Below are 20,611 nucleotides of genomic sequence, written 5' to 3' on the forward strand. Positions count from 1 at the left end.
AATTTTTAAGTTATTAATCTTTTAACACACGTATCTCACCATTTATATAGGGACACATATTGTACCACCTCGTGTGGCGGTCACATTGAAAAATCTCTCCAAAGTGAGACTTTCTATAGTCTTACCATCAATCAATGCACATTTTTGGCATAATATTTTATAATGTTGGTATACAAATTATGCAAAAAACATAAAATGACAGGGCACATGAAGAATTTCACTTTTAAAAGAATCTTCTTAACATTTCTTTAAAATAAGGAATGTGATATCCACACACCCTTTTTTATTTTTCACATATCATTCTAATTTTCGGCCTTTGGATTTGATGAAATGAAGAAGATCAACGAACATAAATTAATAAAGAATGTGTAAGAAGTAAAAAATAATTTGTAAATATCACATTTATAAAATAAATATGCAACATGGTTAGCCAAAAGATAAAAAACTAAACAGATACAATTTTCTATGTATAATTATGTAAAATAAACAGATACAATTTTCAATGTACAATTTTCAAAATACAATTTCCGATGAAAGCACTGCAAGAGAGAGAATTTTGTACTCTAAAAATGGATAAAAAAACATAGCACAAATTCAATCCTACTCCTAAAAAAAATAGCACAAATTCATGAAGGAACAAATCCTGGACGTCAGTGAGAATTTAGAGCATGTCATATCAAGAGATCCTAATTCCTCTATGATCCTATCTAAGTATGTATCAAAAAGAATTTATAGCTTAATATTAATTTTTGTACTAAAAAATTATAAAATATTATGTCAAAAACATAAAGTTACAAATAATCTAAGAAAAGTCTCATTTTTTAAAAGGTTTTACTTTTGAGAAAATTTCCTTAGCATTTCTTAAAAAAGTCTCATTAATAAAATTTCTATTAATTAATAAAATCTTGGCAAATTCCGCCTCTCCCACTTCCATTTTCGGAACGTGAATCGGCACTGGTCTGGCGAATCGTGATTCATATCTTGGCACTATAACTGGGATAGATGTATTTTGTTTGGATCTGATAACGGGAAGCTTAATTCAACAAAAAGAAAGTTTGACATTCCAGTGTGCTGTCTGCCCAATATGACTTTGCATTCGCTACCTTCCAAGCACATGAAGCATGCGAAATGAGATGATCCAAGTAAGAAGAACATGTGGAAACAAAAGAATACGGAAGAAAATAGTAAAAAGCATAAGAATTTGACTTTCTGCGTTGAAAAAGTTATTCATGCTCCCATGTATGGATATGGTGGTGTTGGCATGATTGTGCATAATCAGCCCCGACACAAGTCTCTCTTTCATGCACATGGAGGGAAGGGGAAACCAAGGATATTCTTTATGTATTGGCAAGATTTTGGGAGCATCAATCATGATGTGCCTATTTCATACCTAATATTGTCTTACGATATCTATCAGCACCATACATATCGAGTATAAGCCGTATCTTAGAAGTAGTAGCTATATGATTTTGTTGAGAAGAGTCTTCGTGGTTGTAGTGACTTTATCCTTCTGAGGAGGAGAGCATTTTGTTGTAGTTTTGACTTACAGCTCAACTTCTAAGCTTAAAGCAACAACACTTGTTCGAATTTGAGGTGATGGTTTTGTGGTTTGTGCGCTAGGCAATAGCTATGAGGAGGAAGCTCAACCTTTGTTGGAAGTGACTTGTAGGAGGGTCTTTTTTGCTGGCAATTGCAAGATAATCAAAGGGTAGTGCACTCTTTCTGTTGTAGTGTCGTTGTAGTGGTTTTGAAGGATTCATAGCCACATTTTCTTGTTGTTTGTCATTTTCAAGACCGTTAGATGATGATACGATGTTTCCCTTGTGTGTTTGATGGTGTTGGGTTCGGCTTCGAGGGTTTAGGCTCTATGAGCATATCTTTCATATTGGTTAGGTTTCTCATGTGGATGATTTTTTGTATTATGTTTTATTTTCTTTTTTGTGGTTTAATAATCTGTCCGTCATGCAAGGGACTATGTATATCTTCGTGATCCCTCATAGCAGGCCGTCTTTGCTTAAGGAGCGTCTTCTTTTGCAAATACAATTGATTAGAAGGTGACGCAAGGTTTGTATTCATAACGTTATCTTTCCATTTGGTTGAGTATGGTTATGTGGCTAGGTTTTGTATTATCTTTCGGCTGCGTTTGTATCATGGAATTGTATTCCCAATTGATGATGTTCCTCGTTCTATTTTATCAATGAAATGTTTCTTACCATAATATGAAAAAGAATAAACCGTATGAACATAGTGTTAACCCTAAAATCTACAAGCCTACTTGGAATGTAAACCAAGAATTTAGGACTTGAGTACGTCATTCGAGAGTATTGAGTGGAACATGCATGCCAATGTGCAACCGAGAGGCCGCATGTATATTTAGCGTGCTGATGTTTTGCACTGGTCTAAACTTCAAATCAAACAATTACCGTCGATGAAAGACCTTCTTGATCTTGGATTTTGCAATCTAAAGACAAGGTCATGCTAATCGTTATGATAGTTTCAATATACAACATTGTGCTCTGTCTCAGTTCAAAAGTCTCTCAGACCAAAACAAGGCTAATGGGACAAAGGTACTTGAACGTTATGATGGTCGTAATAACAAACGCTTTTCAACTATGTTCGTGCATAAATGTTGTATATGCTCTAACCACAAAATGTCAATCAAGACCATACGAATATACCGTATGAAGCATTTATGCAATACAAAATTTTATCATCAACATTAAGAAATACCAAGCATCTTTTGGCTAAAAGTGAACAAAGATAGCGGAGTTCTTCCATTCCTTGACATATGCAGGCTTAATAAGAAAGTAGATTATACCTATTCCAAAGTACATATTATGATTCATGGTTGCAAAAGAGGAGCCATATAACACATGGTAGGTGGGTTATGCATCACATATATAATACCTGTTTCCATATATGTATATATATAGTACACAATCAATGAGGTATGATGGGCAATAACAAGAATCTGGATCTTCGTCAGATCTTCTTTGTGAGGATTTCGGATATTCATGAATAGTATTCGTTTATCATACATCATGTGATCAGAAATTATTTTAAATATTTTTATTTCAAATTAAACATAAATAGTAATTGATAAAAACTAATCACATAATATACAATAAACGGACATAATTCACGAATCTCCAGAAGCATAAGAATCCAAAGAGGATCCTGTTGCCCTTAACAAAGTCAAATGGGGTAAAATACTTTTTCTTCTTTATAAACTTTAGATGATGAGATTGACATCCTTCCACTTTGTCCCCCTCCTCCCTTATTGTGCCCTTTATTTTTTTGACAATATTTTTATACAATGATATTAAGAGGTGAAGATTTATGGAAAAGGATTCTCGCCAAATTTTTTCTTCTTCTGAAGATTCAGGATATTATGTGATTATAATCATTCATCGTGTATATCGTGCTATTAGAAATTATTTAAAAATTAAAATTTAAAATTAAATATAAATAGTTTGTAACAAAAACTGACCGCACGATGTATGATGAACAGTCTTGATCCCGAGATACCCCGATCTGGCGAGAATCATTTTCTAAGATTTATAATGCTAGAGAGATCAAAATTTTAAATCAAATTTATAAATTAAATGATGTGTCACTAATAAAAAATAAGCACGTTAATAACAGTTGATTACCAATTCAATCATATACAACCATATTATTTGGTTTACAAATTTAGTTTAAGAAATTTGATCCATAGCATTTCTCTTTAAATTAAAGTACACAATAATTACAATACTTTGATTTCAGCTCGTCGTTAATGAGAGTTTAATCTACATTTTTCATTTATAAATAATGAAAAATATCATTAAATCATAGTACAAAATAACAATACTTGTGCTACACTTTCATTTTTTGTTTGGTTTATTTGTTTGATATTTTTTTCTTCCAAATGGGTGGTGGGTTCCCATCTTTCTTCTTTTTCCTTGAGCCATTGCTTTTCTCATAGGAAAGGAATATTGCCAGTGCTTCTGAAAGCCCTTTTTTAGGGGCCCTTTCCAGTCCAATCATGTGGGCCCATTCTGTCTGGGTAGGCCCCATACATTTGCTCTCTATTCATTAAAAAACGTTGTTGCGTAAATCAATAGACTGCTCACGTGGCATCTGCTTTGAGGGGTAGGTGTCGTCGAAGTGGAGACTTGGCCCCACCCCAAACACGCTACTTTGTCATCGTGTAAGACTGTTCTTTGTGAAGTGTGACAGCTCCTCTCTCTCTCTCTCTCTCTCTCTCTCTCTCTCTCTCTCTCTCTCTCTCTCATCTGAATGTTGAAAAAACTAATCAAAATTATTTGAAAATTTTTGGTTTTAACGAAAATGATAAAATAAAGAGTAAAGTGAAAACTTTGAGTTTTAATAAAAATGATAAAATAAAGAGTAAAATGAATAATACAATGATTGACTTTTTAATGTAAAAATATAATTTTTTGTTAAAATAAACAGTACAAAGAGTTTTTCGTTAAAATTCTATTAAATCTTTACTTGTTTGGTAGACACGCTCTGTTATTTCCACCATAAAGTTTTACCGACAAATGGATGAATGCCACGAATGGTTACTCGGTTAGAAATTGGTTGAGAAAAAGTTTATCTTAACGCTAATGCACTAGCCTGTTGTGTTGTATACTCTTCTTCGAATTCACTACATAGGTTAAATTGGTAAACAAAATTTGATAAACTAAAGAGTAATGTTATTCATATTATATTTTTATATTATATTTCTACACCACTTTAGGTGATAAATAATATGGACATCTACATCATTTGAAAAATTTGCAAAACCCAAGGAAATGAAAGGAAAATTAGAATTCCCTACAGTTTTTCTATATCATTTAGATTAAACATATGTACCTTTTTAAAATTTGATTAAATTGCTTTGACCAATAGTCACCTCTATTTTTTAAAATTAAAATAAAATTTGAATTTATCTTTTTATCTGCATGATGCATTTTTCCTTATTTAGTGGAGATTTTAGTAATTAAACTATATTTTCTCTTCTTTCAAATATGTTTTTTTTATGCAAACATTTAATATTATTTATTTTTTCAAATAGTTGGTGATCAATTCCGTGTAATTTTTTTAATTTTTTTGTGAAATTATATTTTTTGTTGTTGTTTTTTTTAAGTATAGTTGTTGACGAATTATTATTAAGTACAATATATTACGTATATATTAGTTGTGGGTACGTTTGAATTTATAAAAATCATTAATTGATACGTTTATATGCAATTTTGGTACGATTCATTTGATACATATTGTTAATATTGGTACATTATTTTTATTTTGGTACGTTTTATTTTGTACACATTGTGTATTGGTACGTTTATACTATTCTCAATCCTATTTTCTCTTAACGTACTTAAAAAAAACTCATTTCGGTACATTTGATTTTGGGGGATTTAAAAATATTTTAAACTATTTTGAAAAGAAAATATCTTCAATCGTAGATAATTATTGCTAAATTGTAACATTATTGTGAAAATAAATTGAATCTAACCAACTTTTTTTTTTTTTTTTTTTTTACAATTATCTCTAACAGAAGAGAGTGTAATCAAAATGCTAGTAAATTTGTTACAATATAATGTGCATATAGCACCAAAATTATGACAAAAAAAAAGTTTAATTAAATCAATAAAAGACATGGATGTTTGATCTAGAAAATTCAAAATTGAGGCACCTAATATTAGAGCAAATCCGCTCCATTAAGACAATAATTTCCCTATCAATTATTCTCTTAGTGAATAATAATTATTCAAGTACATTTTTTTCCGTAATTAATAATGAAGATAGTATGGTTTCTTTTTTTTTTTTTTTTTTTTTTTTTTTTTTCACATTTCATTGTGCTGCCTGGCTGGATCTAAAAGACTCCAAATTGATAAGGGGTGTTACTCAAGCAATAGTGCGGGTAAACTTTGGAGAGTGAAAATTCTGGCTCTCCTATGTTAATCATGTAATCAGTTACTACAAAATACATAAATCTCTAATACTTTAATAGAAATGTTATAAAGACTCTTTCAAAAGTGAGACTCTATATAGACTCTTCGTCATCTTATATTTTTGACATGATTTCTGTAATAACACGATAAAATATTGTACGAAAAACATAAAATGATAGAGAATTAATAAAAAATCTCACTTTGTAAGAGAATTTTCTTAATATTTCTTGAACTTTACATGGAAAAGAATTCCTAGAAGAAGTGAACGAGCACTATATGACAAAGTCCTTTTTAAAGCATTGGATCTAGCAATGGGAAGAGGATCTCTCCGGATCTACTTTGTTGGGATTTTAGGAATTTCCACATTTTGGTCGTTCATCATATATCATACGATCAATTTTCGTTAGGTACTATTTGTGTTTAATTTTATATAAAAAAAAGTACAATAATTTTTTATCATAGCACGATAAATGACTAAGATGTGATCACTATGATTCCTATAATTTACATCTGAATAAAATCCAAATCCCTAGCAATGGATCGACATTACCCAAAGGAAAAAAAAATAAAAATAAAAAAAGTAATCCATTAAATAACAAACTGACTTTAGCAACCTTAATTACAAAAACACATAAACTAGGCACTTCGATTTTTATAAAACGCATAGATCTAAATCCTCACTTTAAAGGGCTCCAATTTAAAACATAATTTCACTCAGTTATCCTCCGAAACACGACAAGTTATTCACAAAGGCTTTTATAATTGACTAACAGTCTCGCGATTCCACAATAAAAATAGAATAAATTACACATAACTATTTTAATTATTGAATCATTAAGAATTTCATACCTCATCTTTAAAAAGTTTTAATGTCATACCTTATTTACGAATTTGTTGCAATGTTCTATCTCCATTACGTTGTCTGTCAATTCGTCTGTTACATGTTGACGTGGCTAAAGCTGGGTCCCACCATCTCCACATATGAACTTCCACGTGGTCTGCCACGTACATTTCCTGCCAAAATTAATTTCCACGTCATTTTATTTAAATAAAAAAAATTTGAATTTTTTTAGCATAATTTTTTCCTTCCAAAACTAGTCCACATCAGCAAAAAAAATAATATTAAAAAAATTAATTTTTTAAGGGGTCCAATTTTGGAAGATAATACAACCTAAAAAAATCAAATGGAAATTCTACATAAACACATGATCCCACATCAACACATGATGTAAGATAGAGATGAACACAAATCCTACATAAACACATGATATAACCAAAAGATGAACTATAACCAAAAGATGAACACAAAGTATAACCAAAAGATGAACACAAAGTCCACTTCAAACAAAACATTTGCAAAGACCAAAAGATGAACTGTAATTCATATGGCATCGTTAATCCATCCAACATTTACAAAGATATCCATTAGACATCCTTAAATATCCCAAAATGCCCAGTGCACTGATTCCAAAAACCTACCGAAATCCATCTAGCAAAGTAGTGTTTTTAGGGTTCCAAATCAGTTCAAAAAACCAAAAGAAATTCAAAGTTTGTGATGTCTGATTCCAGAACCCATGTACCATAATTTCAGTTCCTATTGCACAAAAAACATGAACTAAAAAACAATAATTTGTTACAATGTCTGGCATCTTTAGGTCTTGGTTTGCCTTATCTTTCTCTACTTGGTGGGTCTTGGCGAATGAGCTTCAGGATTTGCAGATGAACCATCCCCTATTTAATTTCAATGTTCATTACAAAATGTCAGATGCAAAGTAAGGTTCTAAACTAAACTTGCTGTTGTAAACTACAAAGAAGAGGATTAGGTTTTTACCTTAGATTTCTTTGTCCTTTTTCTATGTGTAGCTTCGGCTGATGATGATGCTTTCCCCTGTGCTGATGTGGATGCCTATAACAAAGTATAAAATCATTCATTAAAGGATTAAAGGATTAAAGGATTAAAGAAAGTACAAAATGTTACATGTTTGTCCCTTGGAGGAAGATGTCGATGATAGGTCCTTGAATTATATCCTTCTTGCTTGCATATAGTACACTTCAAAGCACCTTGCACTTTCCTTCCTAGCTTAAGTGGATTAGGATTATTTGGTGGGTTGGTGGGAGTTTTTTCACCATCTTTCTTCAATTCAGCCGTTTCTCTGTTTCTCTTGTTCCTTGGTCTTCCAAGTTACCTTGTATATAATAGAGGCAAGATTGGTGGGTTTTCAGTATTCTCCCATAATGACATACCATTCATTGACATTATCAAGTGAGAATAAACTTCCAAGTACCGTGCCTTTGAATAATAAGGATCCAATAATCCTCAGGTTTTTCTCTCTTGAAATGGATGGTAGATATTGCATGGTTGCAAGGTATTCCTGTCAAGTCATACTTCCTACAAGAGTATGTCTTCTCAACTAAGCCCACCTCATATTGTTCCACACCTTGAGCACCCACTTGAAATTTGGTCACTCCTGACCATTGTGCAATGCATATGCCACTTAAGAGTTTGGCTTCCTCCAACTTCTTCTTAATCTTAGGGTAGAGATCTCCTACTTGCTTCATCATTATACTTTGCCTCATTTGAATTTTCTTAATCAACATAGTGTGAATTATTTGCAGCATAGTTATAATAGGCTTTTGCCTTGGCACGAGTATGACTACATTAAATGATTCACACAAATTATTCAGCAACATGTCACACTTTGGATAGGTTTCAAAGTGGGACTTGCTTCATTGAGTTGCAGGTTTCTTCCATAGCCATTTGTAGCCCGCCTCATCTAGCTTCTTAACATCCTCCATTGCCATTTTGAAGTGTGGAACCGTTGTTGTTTTGGCAACTACCCATAGAGCATCCTTTAAAGTTTTCCCCTTGAACAAATTCCTATAGTTTGTTACAAATGCCTCACACAGAATTTGTGGTGGCATCTGGGGAGAACCTTTTGAAATGCTGGAATTAGCCCATTTTACTTGTCATTGATAAATGTCCACCCATTTTGGTTTTCTATACCCACATCATCAGCTAACAATTATAAGAACCAAATCCAAGTTGCATTCTTTTCCATTTCCACCATTGCATAAGCAATAACTCATGTCTCATCGTTTGGATCAATGCCAACAGTACATAGCAACTGCCCTCCATGTAAAACCTTTAAGTGGCATCCATCTAAACCTATCAAAGGTCTACATCCTACCTTAAAGCCTTCTTTGCATGCCCCCAAACAAACATATATCCTCTAAAACCTTTCTTCATCCAACTTCAGCTTCACAGTGCTTCCAAGGTTAGTCCTTCGTACTTCCTCAGCAAAATCCTACAGTTTGTATATTGCTATGCATGTTTCCCTTCAATAATCTTAAAAGCTTTATTCAATGCCCTATAAGCCTTCATATTTGTACACCCATAATTCTACTCGGATTCCACAGTGGATAAAAAGGATTCGACAAGCCATGTGGGATTGAGCTTTATCCGATCTAAGTACAAATCTGTGAGTAAAGAAGTAGTCATGTTCTTATTTGCCGAAGTCCTCCCACAGGTGTGGTCATCAAGGATTGTCTTGATTTGGATGTTGTTTGATCCATACATTTTGCCAGCAGCACACATCCAAGGGCAGTCTTTTGCACACTTGACAGTAATCTTCAACTTCTCATTCCTATGAAAATGAATTTCTAAGGAATACGTCATGACGGCTCTCTTGAATTGCACATTGTCTCTGAAAATAAGCCCTAGAGTAAATTTTGGAAACTTCATGTCCGTTTTCTCATTAAACTTTGGATAATGCTATCTGTTTTTGCCTCATTCCTCATCTTCAAAGTGTACACTTTCCAAAGCATCAGAATTATAATCTAGATCATGAACCAGATTCACCTCCCCATTTTCAGCTTCTTTAACCTTTTGTTGTCATTCCTCTTCTTGTCTTTCCCCTTCTCTTTCATTGACTTGCTCTTTTTCTCCTTCATTGCTTTCCTCAATTGGCCTTTTTTTTTCCTTTTCTGAGATTGCCTTCATGTTCTTTGCTCATATTGCATCTCATATGTTTCTTGAATCACATTATACTTAGCAAAATTTAGGTTATCTTCATCACTCCCATAATCACTCTCTACAAAGTCACTGTCTTCTTCAGGATCTTTTTCATCACTTCCTTCTTGGTCTCCTTCAAAATTGATAGGTACATCAAAGAAGGTATCACCATATTCGTATTCACCTTCTTCACCAACTTGTATTTGTTCATCAACTTGTACATCTTGTTCATCAACTTGTTCAGCAACTTGTACATCTTCAACCTCAGCCACACTTGTACCAGCCATCTCTTCTTGGTGAAAACCATCATCCGAGCACATAATAGTCACCTTTTCTTCAATAGACACCCCCTTATTATCTGAGGGTCCCTCAATAGCTAGCAACCCCTTTCTTTTTCTTGGTTTACAAGTTATTGCCATAACGTCATCTTCCTCATCACTTAATTCCTCAATAACCATTGTGCTTGGACCGATGCACTCCATAGACTCCATAAAATGTTGTTGCTTGGTAAAGGCTTCTTATGCAGAGAATTCTTCAATGTACATGTCTAATAGTCGAGCCTTTGGAGTAAAGTTGCACATCTTCTATACATCGACATCACTTTGAATGGGCTTCAAACCATTATGAATGTCCATGTTGGGAATCTTGTAGTAGTAGTAGTAGTTCATGAATATCTCATTATATCCTAAAGCTTCCACCGTATCATCTATCATAGGAAGTGACATTAAGTCACAAGAGGACCCAAAAGGACCTCATTATCCAACAAATCAATAAGCATTTTGAATAAATTTGAAAATAACCTACCCATCTCCAACAAACAAAACACCAAAAGGACCCTCCATTATCCAACATTAGAATAAACAAACAAAACAAAAGTACCCAAATTTGAACTTTTGTTAAACAATTATCCAAATGACCCCCACGACCACCAGCACCCAAAATACCTTTTCCCCAACAACAAAATACAAAGCACCCACCAGACCCCCTGGACGACTAGCACCCAAACAACCTTTTTCTTGACAACAATAAACAAAGCACCCACAGGACCCCCATTCTACAACATATCAATATACATTTCGAATAAACAATCAATGAAACCCACATATTGCCTACAAAGATTTTGGAATCAACAAACCTAGAATAATAAGAATAAAAAAAGGGAAACAACGAAGCACAAAACGAACTGAAATTTGTACTTATAGTAGGTAGGCGTCGTTTTCTTGGGATCATCGCGCACATTCCACCCCATTTCGATTCCTTCGAAATACTGTCAAATCCTTCGAAAACCAGAAGAACTTAGGGTTTTCAACAAAAACAAACAAAAGGAAGGTAAGTGAGGACAAGCCCTAAACAAAGGGTTTTTGCTGAATGAACTATTGATCGTGATTTGGCTGACGATTTGGGGCGGGTGATATGAAATTAAGGTTAGGGTTCTTTGATTTGGGAATTAAAACGATGAGAATGGAATTGCATGGTTGGGGCTTCAGGCTTCAAGTCGAATTGCACACTTCACAAGGGAAATTAAATATAAAATATAAAATATATATATATATTTTTTGTTATTTTAAAAAAAATTAATTTTAATTTTTTTGTAATATACATGTGTCATCCTTTTAGACAATCTACGTGTATCAGAAACCAACGTAGAAGTTCATATGTGGAGAGGATGAGACCTAGCATAAGCCACGTCAGCATATAATGGAGTAATTGACAGACAACGTAACATAGGTAGAACATTGCAACAAATTTGTACATAAGGTATGACATTGAAACTTTTTAAAGATGAGGTATAAAACTGTTAACTACCCGATAGTTGAGGTAGTTTTTTGTAATTTAGCTATAAGAATATGTTATTCGAGATAGGATTCTCGCCGGATTCTCTTTGTGAGGATTTCGGAGATTCTTTAATTTTTTTCGTTTATCGTACATCGTGCGGTCAGTTTTCGTTATATACTATTTATGTTCAATTTTAAATAATATAATTTAAAATAATTTCTGATCGCATGATGTACGATAAAAGGACATGATTACACAATCCCTGGAATCTTCACAAAAAGAAACTGACGAAAATCCTATCTCATGTTATTCTAAACAAAATTAGCACACTTAGGTTTAAACTCAATAAATATATCGGTGTCACATTATTGTGTGTCAAACTTGGCATTGTAAACGTTAGTGAGCCTTGAGGTAGATGAACCAGAGAGATACCCAAGCATGCATGAAATGAATGGTATATACAAGATTTGCAAGCCAAAATTCTAGATGATTTGGACCACTATTTTAAATAGGAGGATTGCTCCGAGATTCTTTTTAAAGCAGGACTTTTTATATATTCTTTGTTGTCTTATTTTTTTTTTGCACAATGTTTTATAATGTTGGTATAAGAAAGAGACTTTTTCAAAGTGGGACTCTCCATCTCACAATTTAATGTTAATTTTCATGATGCTAACATTATAAAAGATTGTGCAAAAAACATGAGATGACAAAGAGTCCCACTGAGAATGTCTCCTTAGCATTTCTCTTTTAGATATGGTAAAGAGAGTGGCGGATTCATGATTCGAATCTTAGATGGTTTCAGTGTTAAAGGTCCAAGTTTTTTAGATAGAAACAAAGCACGAAGTGCGCAAAGAAAAAATCAAATTATTCACTGAGATATTTCGTCGGACACTTTATGAGTTATATTGAGAGAATTTGGCTTGTGTTATTCACGCAACTTATCAATATATGCCTAGCAAGTATTACCCTCAGAAGACATTCAAATATATATTTTCTAAACTCCGGGTGGTCTTGGGAGACCACCTAGGTCCTAGCCTGCATCCGACTCTGGTTTAGGAACAACACATTTACAAAGCTTTTAGTTGGGGAACTTTTATTAGCACTCTAAAAATCTTATTTTGCAATCCTCATAAATGTGCTTTTTGTTTCCAAATATAGAAAATCTAGAGTGCAAAATGAGAATTTTGAAGTGCCCATAATAATTCTCTTTAGTTATTGTGTGACTATAAACAATTTAATAGAGCATTATGTTCACGCAGAAGGAAAAAAAAATCTACTATATTACTAGTTATATGTAATCATGTATTTATTTCTTTACCATGCACGTACACATGATGAGATATATAAACTCATAGTTATATACAACTTGTGACGAGAGTCTGTCTAGATCTATTCGTTTTGGGATGAAGATGACCTGAGAAATCTGTCCCAAACCAATTGGTGCACTTTTATAACCAGTCAGAGTGGTAAATACGACCTGCAGTTTCTGATCCAACAAAGATGTGAGTTTGATTTTGTACATTTCCTCTTTCGACTGAATGAATTTGTACCTAAATTTATTGGTCCATGGGATTCTTTTGCTGTCTGTTAAAGGGACATAGACAATTCCCCGGTGGTATGAGGACAATATGGATTCAATTGCAATAACCATTTTGCGTGTTTTATAAGCATTCATATGGCCCAAATTTTGGTGCATTTTGGTATTTGGCTCCTACATTTTAAGAAATTAGGACGTATATGGCTCAAACTTTGCTTTAAAAACCTTGTAGACCGTTTAGGTGTGACCAAATGCAAGAAAAGATGGGGTTATGAGCAAATGACTTGAACAGCCTATCCTTATGTTCAATTGTTCCTAGTTAAGAACCAATGTCCTGTGGGGCTTACCAAATACCAAAGACTTGAAGACTGGCTTAATTCAATTGATTGTTTTGCTTCTCACATGCTAAACATTCTATGAGACTGAGAGTACATCCCACAAACCAGAAAAGGACTACGAAACTACATATATTACTTAATGAACTGAAATCAACGAAACGTTACAAAAGTGCTAAGAAGGTTATAGAATTCAAGGAGAGACTAAATCAATGTGAGATTAAGTCCATCCACATTTCTGGCTTGTATCGGGTGACACAACTCCAGTAGTTCTTGTATCATTTTACATAATAACTTAAGGATTTCTATTTCAAACTAATAAAAACTTATGTTCCCCGCATGGAGTTCCCAATTTCTCCCCTTAAGACAATCAATGCAAAAACACAAAATAAAACTCGCTGGTAGAACTTGTGAATTTAACTAGTCCACCGCTGGTGTCAACTCATTCCAACAATGCCTCTTACACAAAATATTTTATCCTGCAATCAAGACATAGTCTGAATAGCATCATTCGCCCAATAAACGCTTGTCACATATTTAAAAGTGAATTTATCATTCAATAGATGTTTGTCATGTGGCAAACTGATGACAATAGAGTGTCTCTCTCCGACACCCCTCCCTTGCACCCAATGCCCTCTATCACTTATAATATAAATTTAGAACTTTATATTTTGTTGGGTAGGAAGAGATATTAATTGGTAAACAGAATGAATCATATGCTTACCACTTCTACATATAAGTAAGTTTACTCATGCCTAATCGTATGCGTACTACTTCATTATCGATTTAGTCTTGCAAGGTGATTCTTGCCAAATCACATGAGATTCCACGTGACCTAGGTTACTCGGGTTAGAGCGTTAGCAAGTGATAATTTTGGTTACCAGACTCCAATCTCCATTGCTTTGCCGTGGAGGGTGAGTCAAGGCTTAAGAAGAGGACAAAGGCATAGTCGATTTATAACATGTAAATATTCTTGTCTTATGACTTGTTAGTTGTTCACTGGTAGTTGTTATAACCTTATGCAAAAGAAATTTTTTTGAAATGTCATATGAACTTATAGATTTTTTTCAATTTTTTATATGAACTAAAATTTAAGTAATTTGTCATATCAATTTTCGACATTATTAATTTGTCTTCCCATCCTAATCCCGTTAAAATTTTTATCCAAAATAAATCATGTGCACTTGATGTTCAAGTTACTTCGAACTTTTGACCTCAAAAGAATTTCTTGTGTGAAAGGAGTTAGAATATTGGCATAAGGTCCGATCCAGTTGGATGGTCTTGAGAAAACCTTGCTCATGTTGTTGTGGGAGAGCCCAGCCTAGAGAAGATGGATTATGATGAGGAAAGGATTTGGGCCATGTTATTTAATTTTTTGGCAAAGGATTTTGGGACCTGTTTAATCCACAATTCTTTGTGCACCATCAAAGTGTAACGTAGTGTTGAAGAAATTGTTTATAGTGATGCAAAATACAAAGGCTTTATTTCAAGTGGTAAAAATGCAACACTTGTAATGCAAGTTACATTAAAAAACATAATTAGAACGGAGACTCAAGTTAAAAATTGACTCGAAACTCATGACCTCCTCTAACAAATTGGAGACTGATACTGAATCTCACTAGACCGTTGTTTAGCGATTTATTTGACTCGCTAGAACTTTGATATGCGAGGGTGTTGATTAGGAAAATGATTTCCAAACCCATTTTCTCCTTCGACACACCCTTGCTCATTTCAGTTCATCTTGTTTTGGTTTATGAAATGAAATAAACGTGTAGGAAGAGAAAAATGATGTGAAAAAACGTGTCGTTACCGCATACACTAGCAATTCAAATCAATACATGTCAAAATCATGTGTCATTCCTATTCTCTGCAGCACGCAGCTCGTTTTGAATGGCATACAGAAGTAGCGTAAACGATATATGAAGAGAGTTGATATTCACTCCCCGTTTTCTCCTTGTGCACTCATTTTCACACTCAGCATTGATGCATTCAATCTAGAGGCTATAAGAAACAGGAGGGCATGGGGGCCTAATGCGAGTGCAGAAATCACTTTCCTAATGCAAAATTAGTAATTAAAATAGCAAGCTACTTTTGAAGAGCATAGATATGAGATTTTCTAATTCTAAATCAACCTGCCAACTGAAGTTTTAACAGAACAAAAAGGGATAAAGAAAACACCGGCAACAGCAAGAAAAAAGACAACACATATAATAAGATGAGAAATATGACAGGACGAACTTCAAGCCAACAAAACCACTTGTACCTCCCACGGATTAAGTTCTTCCCGACGACCATCAAATTTTTAGTTGTTCCAAGATTTCAATTGTCCTCAATTCCTCCAAATCGTTGGCAGCTGCTGCTCTTACAGTTTCCTCTACTTGACCTATTGATTTATTCTGCACAGCTGGAGCAATAACGATTGGAGAATCTTCTTTCTGAACGATTGGAGAATCTTCTTTCAAAATGATTGGCGATTCTTCTTTCCGAGTGGTCGGTGGATCATCTTTCTTAACCGGTGAAGAAGAAAATACAGGTACAGCCTGCCTCACAGTGACAGGAGGAGCCACTCGTACGGGTGGAATATGCATTGTTTGGCAGGGCATTGCATGAGGTGGTGCTGAGAACACAGGCACCGCTGTCCTTATTGTCACTGGCGGTGCAATCCCATGGCAAGGAGTCCTCAATTGTCGGATGGGTACATAAGGAGCTGCCCCTGCAGCAGGGAATCTTTGGGGACGCATCACACGACTGTCTATTGAAGAAGCCTGTGATGATGTAACACGATTATCATGTGTTGCATTTGACTGGAATCTGCTCCGCAGAGCTTGCTTTTGGCAAATTAAGGGCAGTATTTTTGAGGTGTGAGCAGGTGGAGGTTGTGGACTTGTAGGTCTGCGGTTCTGAAATGGAAACTTCTTCGGAAATAGAATTGGAGCGGTTGGATTTGCCATTGTCATTTTTTCCTTTAACCGATAATTGATTAAGGCTCGTGCTATAGTGATCTGTTCCAGCTCATCATTGTGCTCGGGCTCAGATGAAGAGCTTGCAGTTTCCTTTGCCACTGTCCAATATAAAATATGCGATTCAAGTTAAACACAAAAGTTACTAAACTTTGACCCCAACTCTCATAATATATCACCAAGTTCAATACATAGAAGTTTTTTTTTTAATTGGAACATAATATGGAAGGATGACTTCAAAGAGATATCGCGATAATTTCATAGATGAGTATCATACAGAAAGAAACGACACAAAAAAAAAAAAAAAAACAGAACATCTTTTATTTGCCAAAGAGAAGAACATTAAAATGAAAGCAGCAGATGCAAAAGGGTTTAGGGTTTAGATGGGCGCTAAACTAAAATCAAATTCCAGAAAAACTGTGATCCAAAATAATACAATGCGATGAAATATAAGTCTGACTAGTACACAGGAACTCACATTGTTTCAAAGATGACCAAGCTGCCATCGCTGCATTCTTCTCTGCTTGTTTTTTGTTCTTGGCAGGTTCCCCTGTAAATGTGATTCCAGCCAATTCAACTACCCCGGTGAAAACAGGTAGGTGGCCAAGGCCAGACCTGAAGGTTTTGTACTGTGGCAACGGAGCTCCTACTCGTTGAGCAATTTCCTGCAAGAGGTTCTTGTAAACTCCCGTCTCATCCTGAGCAAAACAAGGCCTATCAGAATCAAGACAACATACCAAATGAAATCGCAAAACGCATTGTATACCAAGTTACAAACACATCAAAGTGATAATGACATTGGAAAATTACAGACCCATTTCAACTAATTACATTTGGTAGCAAAATTTCCTAAATACTTTTGGAAGGGAGGATAGTTTAGGTGTCATATCAATTCACAACCGACCCGAAAAATGTAGATAAAGCATGGAAACAAAGTTTAATGGCCATTTCAACCTCCTTGATGCCGATTAACTCAACGAGAATGCATCAATTTCCATCAACAACAACAACACAATCAAGTTTCCTGAGATCAAATTTCCTCCTCCAAATTGCACCAAAACACATGCCAAGTTGTAAATTAAATAATAAACCAATTCCATATAAAGTTACAAAAAGAAATTGACTTGCTCTGTTTTCCCGGCAACCAATCAGGCGGACAACTAGAAAGAGAACAGGTTCCCTGAAGTTGACTATGGAAACCCACATTTTATATGACCAAAATACCCCTCCCTGACGATTTAATTACTAGCACGTTTCCAGTTAGCATAGTCATCAGCTTTTCAGAATTCAGAGAATCCAAACTGGATTTTAAGAACGCCCCACTGCTATCAAGTACAACAAGAAGAGGGGCATTTCCGTCATTTCGCCCAGTTCCCAACCTCAAGAGCCTAATCCCGGCCGGCCAGTGATCCCCACCTCCGACTTCCGCACAAGTCCGGTGAGCAGGACATGCTTGATCACTTACACGGCGCACATTAGCAAACCCCATACAAAACACCAAATTTTGAAATTGCAAAAAGAACAAAATTATAATTTTATAAATTATTGATTTCAGTTGCGAGCTCATCATGTTCGCACAGCAACTGATCAGCGAGAAACCGAGCGGCGACTGAAGACCACGCGCGCAAAACCCCAAAGGAATCCCAACGGTGTGAAGAGAAAGAGAGAGATAACTAACCAGAATCCTAGCGGCAAGAGAGTGAGAGGGGCCGCGATTGGAGAGGTAGTTGAGGGCGACCTCGGCGGCGGAGTGTTCGGCCTGGCGGAGAGTGGTGCAGTGGTGAGGGCTTTCGAAGATCTCGCCGTTAAAGTTGACGTTGGCCTTGAACCTGGGCGCGTGGTCCGGACCTTCCCGAATGCACGTGTAGGAAGGCAAGTTGAAGCAGCTCCTTTGGGCCAGCTCTTGCAGCTGGTTCTTGTACATTTCTTCGCCCCTCTTCTCTTCAGTCTCCCTCCCTGTGCGTCTCCGTCCGACCCAACTGTTCTCGGAGCTCCAAGGTTGGGTTTAGGTAATGGGAGGAGCCGGCGCGAGATCGGATCGGCGCCGATTTTGGGTCGGGTCGAAAGTGGATTTGGGTTTCTGGGGGCCGGAGGGAAATGGTTCCGGTTGAGATCAGAGGATTTTAGGGTTTTTGTGAGTGGTGGTGTGAAATTGAGTTTGCAGAGAGGAGGTTGGGACTTTGGAGTTGGGGGATGTGAAGCTGCGAAAGGGAGGGAGGGAGAGGGAGAGAGAGAGAGAGAGACATGGAGGAGAGAGAAGGGAGGCCACTCAGGGTCAGGGGGGGTAATATTTTAGGAGAGTGGAGTTTGTCTTTTGGGGAAGGTAATAATAAAATATTGGGGGGGGAGAGAGAAGAGAGAGACGGGAGTTAAATTAAATAGTGGGGTTTTATTGGTGGGAGTCAACTGAACGTTAGGCTGCTTCTGCATGGGTTCCGTGGATGCCATCTTTTCTTAGATTTTCTTTTTTTCCTTTCTTTGCTAGTGTACGAGATGAAGTGACACTAATTTAATTTAATTAACAATTGCAGTGAAATTTTATATAATGTAAAAATATACAACATCACTTTGCGTACAAACTTGGTATGTATTTCACCGCCATTTTTCTTTTATTTTTCTTTCCGTGTTCTATATTTTTAAACTTCAAATATACGACAAAAAACAAAACAAAATTTTAAATGTTACAAAGTAAGTATTAGGTTAATTGATATTTTATGAAGAAATGACAACCGCATATCATTTTTCTAATCGTTTATACTTTTGTTTAATTTTGTCTAATGTTTTTATTTTATTTATTTATTTTTCATGATCATAAATCACAAGGGATTTTTTTTTTTTTTGAACAAACATTATCTACACTAAGAGGGTAGGAGAGTGGTCTAAATTTCATAATGAGTTAGTAATAATATGTTTAGATTTGCCTTTGACGAAAATCGAACCTAAGACCTCTTACTTATAAATAAAAAAAGAATATCACTACGTCATAATACTAATTGCAAATCACGAGAGATTTGTTAACAAGAGAAAGATAATTAATTTTTATTTTATTTTTACGCTAATCAATATTGTATTATTTTGATACCATTTACCGATTATAACTTAATATCATTTAATTATGTTTCTCAAAAGGGAGTGAAAACATGTAGTTGTTTTAGTGCATACGAGCGTGTTACATGCATTGATATGCACTGATCATGTGACTGTAGAACCGATGCATGTGAGACACTCGTTGTAAGCAATAAAACGGCTAATGTGAGTTATGATCAGTGCATGTGAATCGATGGGTTGTCTGCAACGGGACAACGATATGTCAGTTATAACCAGTGCATACTAGACGCTCGTTGATTACAATTGTGGCATTTAAGATTTATTGTTTGCTTTTTATGGCCAATGCATGTTCGACACTTGTTAGTTGCAATTAGACAACCGTAAAAAAAATTGCAATAGGTAAGATTTTCTCCAAAACAGGCTCATGTTGATTGTTTCAGTGTTACAAAACATATCTATTAAACAATTGAGATTTGTTTCGTGTAGGCATTCAAGAATTTATTTCCTTTTGTTTTCCCTCACCATGTGGAAAAATCAATTTGATTTCCTCGTCAACACAAAAGCTTTGCTATTAAATCATAGAGGGGTGAAAAATAATGGTGAGTGGGCCTAAAAATAAAGCTTTGTAAAACCTTTTTGAAAATATTTAGGCCATCTCTAACCAAAAGGGCTAAGTTTAGCCTCCATTCAGATTATAGTCTTGCAAGCAATTATTTTTTAATGAACAGTGCTATGCCATATTTATATATCATCTCCAACCGAAATGGGCTATTTTTTAGCCCCTCAATAATTTATTATTTTAAGTTTGTTATTTAATTTTATTGGTTAATTGAATTAAACTACCATATTGAAATAAGGTTTTTAGACATATTTTGAAGGCCACTTGTCGCTAAATATTGTTTTAAGTTTCATGTTATTAAATATTTTAATTTTATTTGCATATTAACAACTTAGACATTAAAATGAGGTAATATAGTATGGAATGGTGAAAAGAA

At 34.9% G+C, this 20,611-nt stretch overlaps 1 protein-coding gene and 1 pseudogene across 1 annotated transcript; both read right to left on the reverse strand.

Moving 5' to 3' along the window:
• Positions 1-7,616: 7,616 nt before the first annotated feature.
• Positions 7,617-9,899, reverse strand: LOC148698142 (uncharacterized; annotated as a pseudogene).
• Positions 9,900-15,697: 5,798 nt separating this feature from the next.
• LOC137715546 (double-stranded RNA-binding protein 2) lies at positions 15,698-18,972 on the reverse strand. Its single transcript, XM_068454893.2, has 3 exons — positions 18,247-18,972; positions 17,047-17,266; positions 15,698-16,669 (listed from the first exon to the last, which is right to left on the reverse strand). Exons 1-3 carry the CDS (start codon positions 18,490-18,492, stop codon positions 15,903-15,905), a joined length of 1,233 nt encoding a protein of 410 aa, XP_068310994.1. The 5' UTR covers positions 18,493-18,972; the 3' UTR covers positions 15,698-15,902.
• Between the last annotated feature and the right edge of the window lie 1,639 nt (positions 18,973-20,611).

This window comes from Pyrus communis, chromosome 3, assembly GCF_041283825.1.
Source record: "Pyrus communis isolate YQ-2024b chromosome 3, ASM4128382v1, whole genome shotgun sequence".
Lineage (NCBI taxonomy): Eukaryota > Viridiplantae > Streptophyta > Magnoliopsida > Rosales > Rosaceae > Pyrus > Pyrus communis.